The 8,407-nt window shown below is 39.8% G+C and overlaps 1 protein-coding gene across 1 annotated transcript; it reads left to right on the top strand.

Moving 5' to 3' along the window:
* The first annotated feature begins 5,916 nt into the window (after positions 1–5,916).
* Positions 5,917–8,173, top strand: LOC107100596 (heat shock 70 kDa protein 12A-like). Its single transcript, XM_015399140.1, has 4 exons — positions 5,917–6,198; positions 6,486–6,710; positions 6,779–6,950; positions 7,143–8,173. Exons 1-4 carry the CDS (start codon positions 5,917–5,919, stop codon positions 8,171–8,173), a joined length of 1,710 nt encoding a protein of 569 aa, XP_015254626.1.
* Positions 8,174–8,407: the final 234 nt, after the last annotated feature.

Here is an 8,407-nt window from a genome sequence, read left to right on the forward strand (position 1 = left end):
TATATATATATATATATATATATATATATATATATATATATATATATATATATATATATATATATATATATATATATATAAAATTGATTACATATAAAAATGAAGAAAAACAAACGATAAAGGCCAAAGACTAAATAAAGAGTTACTCCTAAAGGATGTATGCTGTTGGATACTAGGGGTGAAGAATGGCCCTGTGCTCTGTGCAGAATTTAGGAGTAATAAATACTAAGAACTAGCTCTTATTAACTAAGATTAAAGTCCCATTGTTCAAGGTATAGAAAAAAAGAATCAGATAATAAATGTCACAGCATTGATGCACACCACTGTATGCTAAATGTTCGCAACACATGAATTATCAAAATTAAAGCTTTTCAGCCTCTTAATTATTAAGATCTATAGAGGAGGGATCAGACTCACACAAAATGCATATATAAGTCTCAATATCCTGGTTGGCCTTCTTTGTCTGACCGTCTGTTTGTGGGTGAAAACTTGACAACAGACTTACAGAGATCCCCAACAGAGAACAGAATTCTCACCAGCTGGGACACAAACTGGGGACCCCTGTCGGAGACTATGTCTGTCAGGAGATCATGGAGACGGAACACCTCACGGCTGAGGATATCCCCCATTTCTTTACCGGAAGGGAGTCTGGGCAGCAGAACCAAATGGACCATCTTAGAGAACCTGTCAATGATGGTGAGAATGACGGTGTTACTCTCAGAACAGTGTAACCTGGTAATAAAATCGATAGTAATATTAGACCATAGTCGAGACGGGATAGGTAAGGATGAAGAAAAGAGGATGGGGATCTTTTAGGCGTCTTAGACCGATTGCAAAGAGGGCAGGCTGCCAGAAACTTCAGTACATCCACAGAGAGAGAACATCACCAAAATTGTGCCCAAACAATGTTGATGGTCTTGGGACACACCAGGGTGGCAAAAAAAAGTGGGAACTGTGAGAAAACTCTAAGACCTTCTTTCTTAAAGCACCAGGAACAAACAAGCCATCATTAGGACAATCTATTTGGGAATTCTGATTATGGAGAGCCTTTTTGACTTGCTTCTCAAGGTTGACCACAATGATAGAACATCTTACAGACTCTGGTAACACAAATTCCTCTGCACCACCAGAACTTCCCTCCTCCACCTCAAACACCCTGGACAGGGCATCAGGGTTAACATTCTTGGTCCCAGGTCTATAAGAAAGAGAAAAGTTAAACGTCCAAAAAAAAAATAGGGACTCCAGGTCAAAAGAATAAATGATAATGTTGTCTAAATAGACAAACACAAATTGTCCCACTTAACCAAGAAGACAGCTGGAGGTTTAGTGAAATCAAAGGCATGACTAGATACTCATAGAGTCCAGTAGGAGTACTGAAAGCTGTCATACACTCATCACCCTCACGGATTCGTACCAAATGGTATGCATTGCTGAGGTCCAGGTTAGTGAATATTTTAGCAACCTGAATCTGGTCAAGAGTTGAATTGTTTAGTGGAATGGGATATTGATTCTTCTGTAGTCTATGTCTGGTCTGAGAAAACCACAAATCGGAGATATATTTCTCCATGGCTTGTGATTCAACAAAGAATATAACCTTCCGCTCAGGGGTATAGTAGCTGGCAGTAAGCTGATCCCCCAATCGGTTGGTCTATGCAGAGGTAAAGCAGTAGCCTTACTTTTATTGAAAACTTCTTTGAGGCCATGATATTCCTCTGGAACCTTAGACAGGTCAGGATAAAAGTAATCCTCCTTCTTTTCGGCTGACAATACAGACTTAGCAGAGCATAAGATTGGACCTGAACAGGAGGTAGCCCAGCCCAAATCCTCCCTTTTTGCCAGTCTATGTGAGGGTTATGTTTCTTTAACCAGGTTAAACCAAACATTACAGAGACCCGAGCTGAATCCATGATCAGAAAAGACATATGTTCAACATGGTTACCACCCACCAAGACTTCAGCTGGTTCAGTCATGTGGGAGGATCAATCCATCCGATGGCCATCCAAGGCTAAAACCTTTTGGGAATCCGATGAAAGAAGAAGCTTAATACCTAGATGTCTGGCAAAGTCCCCGTCCATGAACTCAGTATCAGCTCCAAAGTCCATGAAAGCTGACAGGTTATGACTGCTGGAATTGCATGATTTGAAAACATGGTTTGATTAAAATAAGTTGCTGTTAAGTGAAGGAAAAACTGGCTGAATAGGCAAGGCCAGGCCAACAATTTCCTTTAATTACCAACTTTTCAGACACTTAGACAGGTATCAGGCATTGCAGGCTAACAAAAGAAGCCAAACGACCCTCATTCCAAAGCCCCTTTGTCCTAGTCAATTTGCATGTTTTCAAAACGAAAACAGAGCTTGTTTGGACACTATATAGAACCTCAAACTCAATGCTATTCCTGACATTTGGAATTGAAAAAGCTTCCTGGATGGAAATGGCAAGTTACAGTTATTTTAAAGAAATAACTCTACTTGCTCTAATTTTAAATAACTCTACTGTTATAGAAAACAATAAGTAATGCACCCAGCTGCCATGGCCTGTATGCACTGTCACCACGCAAGACTCCTTTGTTGAAGAAAAAGCATGTTGAAGCTCATTTAAATTTTGCTGCACAACATTTAGACAACTCTGTAAATATTCGGAGAGTATAGTCTGGTCAGATGAGAGTAATATTGAACTCTTTGGATGCCATAATACACATCAAGTTTGGAGGTCAATTGGCAATGCAGATCAACCCAAAACCCCATAGCAACAGTGAAGTGGGGAGGTGGGAGCATAACGGTGTGGGGCTGTTTTTCAGTATATGGTACAGCCAAACTTCAAATAATTGAAGGACAGATGGATGGGAAAATGTGTTGCCATCTCCGAGGATGATGAAGATGAAATGTGGGTGGATATTTCAGCAATGACCCCAAACATTCAGCCATGGTAACTCTCCATTGGTTTCAGTGAAAGAAAATAAAGCTGCTAGAATGGCCCAAGCAATCACCTGTCTTAAATCCAATCCAATCCATGAACTAAAGATCAGAGTTCATTGAAGAGGCCCATTCAAGATTTGAAAACGTTTGTGTGGAATAATGGGCCAAAATTACACCTGAGCAATGCATGCAACTTATTTCTCTGTACAGAAGTGTATTGTATGTAAGCTGTCATTGCCAACAAAGGGGCCTGTACAAAGTATTAAAAACATTCCAGTAAGTGTGTTCAATAATCTTTCCTTGTGCCATTTCATTTTAGTCCTCATAACTTAATAGTTGCACATCTATGGTTTGATTTCTTTGTATGTGTAGATTGCATGGATTGTTACTGAAATCTGGTGAAAATATCATGTCAATAGGACCTCTAGAAATATATTTTCTGAGAAAAATTGTGGTATTGTAACCGGGTGTAAATTACCACCCGTTTCGGGCCCTTGAACACATCAATGCCCCGTTTCTCTACCTTCACCTCCGTTTTACAGCAGGCTCATTAGCGTATATAGGAACCAGGTGTGCCGAGCAAGCTATGAGAGTCGGCTCCGCTTGGTGTGCAGTAGATTCTGTTGAATGAGCGTTGGGAGCCGTGCTGCTACACTAGGATTCGGATCTGGATATTGGGGCTGCTGGAAGAGTTGTGGGTTTTCACTGCAACGTCTGCATATACCCCTGTGTGTGGCTGATGAAGATTGCTGCTGTTGCATATTATGCTCTCACCAATCGGACCCTTTTTTTTTTAGATGCTCTTGGTTTTGGTAGAAGGTTTTCTCTAGAGTTGGGGTTGTAGCACGGTCACTACAGAACCAGAATGACAATTTATTTCTTAATGAATAAGCTGATTGGGCACAGCTCTACAGGACTGGGGGACGCAATATGAGATTTGTTTTTTTTCTAACTTAGTATGATCGTGTCTTATCTTGTGTGTTACTAACGTGGTTTGCAGTGTGTTTCTAGAGTCTCAGATTGCTTCTTGTTTTGTCATGGGTTTCTGTGCCTTGTTGGATTTTAAAGTAGAATAATAAAGTTTGTCTTCTAAATGTAAAAGAATGCATAAATAAAATGTATAATATGTATACTAATTCTGTTTCCTCATTTTAAGCCAGACCTACCTATGTACTTTTAATTGGGAGACCCTAGGCCACTTGATGTTATTTTTAGAGGTCTACTAGTTGGTTTTAGGGCCACGTCCTCGGTCATAATCCGGGTATTTCCCTGTGTTACAGGATGTTCAATACACCATCCCCCCGGCTCTAGTAGGTGAGAAGATGACTGCGATGCAGGTGGAGGCCCCCATCGTGTTAATTACCTGACGGGCAGACCACAGTATGTACGCCTATAGAACTGTGTGTCTGACAGGGTGGTCAGCAACACTGGGGCTCCCCTGGGGACTGTCCTCTCCCCCTTCCTCTTCATCCTTTTCACCTCGGACTTCAACTATTGCTCTGAGTCCTGCCACCTTCAGAAGTTTTCTGATGACTCAGCAATTGCTGGCTGCATTGAAAAGGGTGAGGAGAGTGAATACAGGACTGTGGTGGGCAACTTTGTCACTTGAAGTGAGCTGAACCACCTGCAGCTCAACATGACAAAGACTAAGGAGCTAATAGTGGATCTGAGGAGGACAAAAACACCTGCGACCCCTGTCTCCATCCAGGGGGTTCCTGTTGACACTGTGGAGGAGTATAAGTACCTGGGAGTGTACTTTAACAATAAGTTGGACTGGACTATAAACACCCAGGCGATCTACAAAAAGGGCCAAAGCCGACTATTCTTCCTGAGGAGGCTGAAGTCCTTTAACATCTGTGGGACTATGCTTAGGATGTTTTATGAGTCTGTTGTTGCTAGCACGCTCTTCTTTGCTGTCACATGCTGGGGCAGTGGGCTGAGGGTCGCTGAAAACAACAGACTGAACAAAGTGATCAAGAGGGCCGGTGATGTTGTGGGGGAGCAGCTGGACACCCTGACCACCGTGGCAGAGAGGAGGATGCTGTCCAGGTTTCAGTCCATCTTAGACAATGACTCACATCCTCTCCATGACACACTGGTCCAGCAGACGAGCTCCTTCAGCAGAAGACTCCTCCTACCCAGATGTACCACAGAGCGCCACAGGAAATCATTCCTACCTGTGGTCATCAATCTCTATAACGCCTCCTCCCTCAAGTGATTCCCCTCCCCCCCGTTATTGACATTTATGCACTATTTTTGCATGCCACGTATCACTTTACTTGGATTTATCACTTTACTTGGATTTTCACTTTATTTGGATTGAGTTTTTACATATTCAAAGATATACGTACAGATATATACACAGAAGAGTTCTATGTGTATATATTTTATCACTTTTATTCTTATTTTTTATATTGTATAGTTGGATGTGTGTATATACTATGTAAAACTGTAACTGGAGTGTTTAACAAGAGTAATTTCCCTCTGGGATTATTAAAGTATTTCTGATTCTGATAATAACATTGTTGTAAAATGCAGGAGTCATAGCTGTCTGAAAAAATTTTCAAAGATAACAAGGTATATTAACAGCCCTGAGAAACACCTGTGCAAAATAAATTAGTTAAAGTGGTAACAGTTTCTTTGCAAAAAATATTAAAAACTAAGCTGGTGGGCTTTAGATAGGTAAAACCAGGGCACAAGTAATACAAATTCCCACACAGCGGTAGGAACTTTATTTGTCCAAGAGCAAAGTTCATGAGATTTTCTTTCATGTTTGTATAAATAGACACAAAAGAATATCAGTAAGATTCCGTTTCACAATATCCATACAAGTTTATGCTCCCAACAATTTTGGTTTAGCTCTTAACTTTAGAGGTGTTCATTGAAAAAAAAAAAAAAACAGCAGAAGAGGCGAGGCTTACACATAGGTAACTCCTATCTGCTGCTGGTTTATCCTCTGGCATTTGCTCTCTGGACGTCAACCTGTCAAACAGGACTAACAATGGCAGAATCATTTATTATTGCAATAGACTTTGGGACTGCATACAGTGGCTATGCCTATAATATCACTTCCATTGAAGGAGAAATTGATCCCATGTTGAAAAAGTGGGGAAAGGAGCATGGACTTGAAACCCCAAAGACCCCAACCAGCATCCTGTTTGACGAACATGGAGAATTCATGAAGTTTGGCTATGAGGCCAAAACCGCATACATCAAGATGAGAGGAGAAGATGCAAAGAAACATTATTTTTTCGAGAACTTCAAGATGGCTCTTTATGGCAGAGTAAGTCTAGATTTTTACATTTTTAGAAGTGCTTTATAATATGAAGCTGCATAATATGTTCATTTATATACTGCAAAATGATCGTGCAGCTGCAGGAATGATGCTGCTTAGTTAATTTCATTTGAAAAACTTTTTTTTCAGAAATGCAACAATGATTCAAATAAAAAATAAATACTATTTTTGCATTTAAAGACTTTGTTGTTTGTCTGGTAACTATTTGTGATAAAGTAAATAAAGAATTGTACAGCCAAGACATATATTACTAAACCATTATCATATGTCCCTAGAAACTCGTCAGGGATGTGACAATTAAAGCAGCCAATGGGAAGGAAATGACAGCTCTGAAGGTTTTTACAGAAGCTCTAAGATTCCTGAAGGAAGATGCTTTGAAAACCATCAGTTCCAATGTAGCAGGACTAGAGTTTTTGGCCTCTGACTTCAACTGGGTGCTCACTGTCCCTGCCATCTGGGATCCTTCAGCCAAACAGTTCATGAGAGAAGCTGCAACTGAGGTAACATAATTTATTACAGGGAGGTTATTAAATGTTCAGAGGGATCAGCGTCTTCATCTCTCTACCAGGCAGGTATTGTGACTGAAGACACAGAAGAAAAACTGATCATTGCACTTGAACCAGAAGCAGCTTCAGTCTGGTGTAAGAAGCTTCCATCAGATGGATTCATTACACCGAACCACAATAGAGATTCCTTGGATGAGTCTCCAGGGACACAGTATATTGTAGTTGACTGTGGAGGTAATGAAATATAAATCTTATCAAAAGATGATAAATATTATTCTTACATATTATTAATATTAGTAAATCAGTATATGGATGTGAAAAGAAAATAAAGCAAAAAAAAAAAAAAAAAACACAAGGTACTTTGTGTCTCATAAAGCATTGTATAAAAACCTCTGGAAGTTGTTATAACCTCTGTCTCTGTTTCAGGAGGAACCATCGACATCACTGTTCACGAAGTTCTGGAAGGAGGAGCTCTAAAGGAGCTACACAAGGCTTCTGGAAATGATCTGGGAGGACAAACTGTGGACAAAAAGTTCAAAGAGTTTCTTGGAGAAATATTCTGTGATGGAGTCTGGGATGAATATGAAAAAAATTATCCCAGTGAGGTTCAGAAAATGATGTATGATTTTACACGTCTCAAACAAGTAGATGAAGATGTTCAGATCACCTGTCCTTATAATCTGGGAAAACTGGCTCAGAAAAAGAAAGAAATAGAAGACTTCTTTAAGTCTGTGGAAGGTGCTTTCTGGAATGAGGGATCAATAAGAATTTCAAAAGAGAAAATGAGATTTTTCTTTGCAGAGAGTCTGAAGGGCATCACTGAGAGCCTCAATGAAATCTTTAAGAAAGATTTCAGAATTGAATTTATTCTACTAGTGGGGGGATATGCTGGAAGCCAAATCCTGCGGCAGCACATTTCTGATCAGTTTGCTGATAAGTGCAAAGTGCTGTGTCCATTCAGAGCTCAGGAGGCAATTGTAAAGGGAGCTGTACAGTTTGGGAAAAACCCAGAGCTGGTTGCTTCTAGAAAAAGTGCCTACACCTATGGGACTGAAATTGCTGAGATGTTTGATCAATCAAAGCATAAAGCAGAAAAGAAGTTTCTAGCTGATGGGCGTGAAATGTGTGGTGATGTTTTCATGAAACTTGTGTCAGAAGGTGATGATGTCTCTTGGGATGAGATCAAAGAGCACACCTTATATGCAGTCGAAGCAGAACAAACAGCCATGAGTTTAACATTTTTCCGCACAGAAAGGCAAAATGTGAAGTATGTTGATGAGTGGGGAGTAGAGGAAGTCGCTTCATTTGAAGTAGACATGCCCATTGTCAAAGGGGGGAGAAAACGTGAAGTCAAGCTGCAAATCAAGTTTGGTTCAACAGAGATAACAGCTACAGCCACTGACATGGCTTCACTATCAAAAGGTTCTGTCAAGATTGATTTCATGACCAAATCATAAGGATTTAGGTTATATAAAGATAAAGGTTTAACAGCTTTAAACTAAAATGAATCAAACTAATGGCTTTACTTCACTTTAGATGGCATCTAAGACTAATGTTAAACTTTATTAGCAATTAATTTTTTTTTTCAAATACTTATGAATCAAATATTAACTATTTCCTAATATTCCATTTGTACGTTTTTGCTTGTTTTTCTTTAGGAGTTGTGAAATTATTTCAGGGGACTTGATACA

This window comes from Cyprinodon variegatus, unplaced genomic scaffold (genome assembly GCF_000732505.1).
Source record: "Cyprinodon variegatus isolate N-32 unplaced genomic scaffold, C_variegatus-1.0 Scaffold991, whole genome shotgun sequence".
Classification (NCBI taxonomy): domain Eukaryota; kingdom Metazoa; phylum Chordata; class Actinopteri; order Cyprinodontiformes; family Cyprinodontidae; genus Cyprinodon; species Cyprinodon variegatus.

Coding starts and splice junctions, on each gene's coding strand:
- LOC107100596 (XM_015399140.1), top strand. CDS start 5,917: ATGGCAGAATCATTTATTATTGCAATAGACTTTGGGACTGCATACAGT. Junction 6,711..6,778: donor TGAGAGAAGCTGCAACTGAG/GTAACATAATTT, acceptor TCTCTCTACCAG/GCAGGTATTGTGACTGAAGA. Junction 6,951..7,142: donor TATTGTAGTTGACTGTGGAG/GTAATGAAATAT, acceptor TCTCTGTTTCAG/GAGGAACCATCGACATCACT.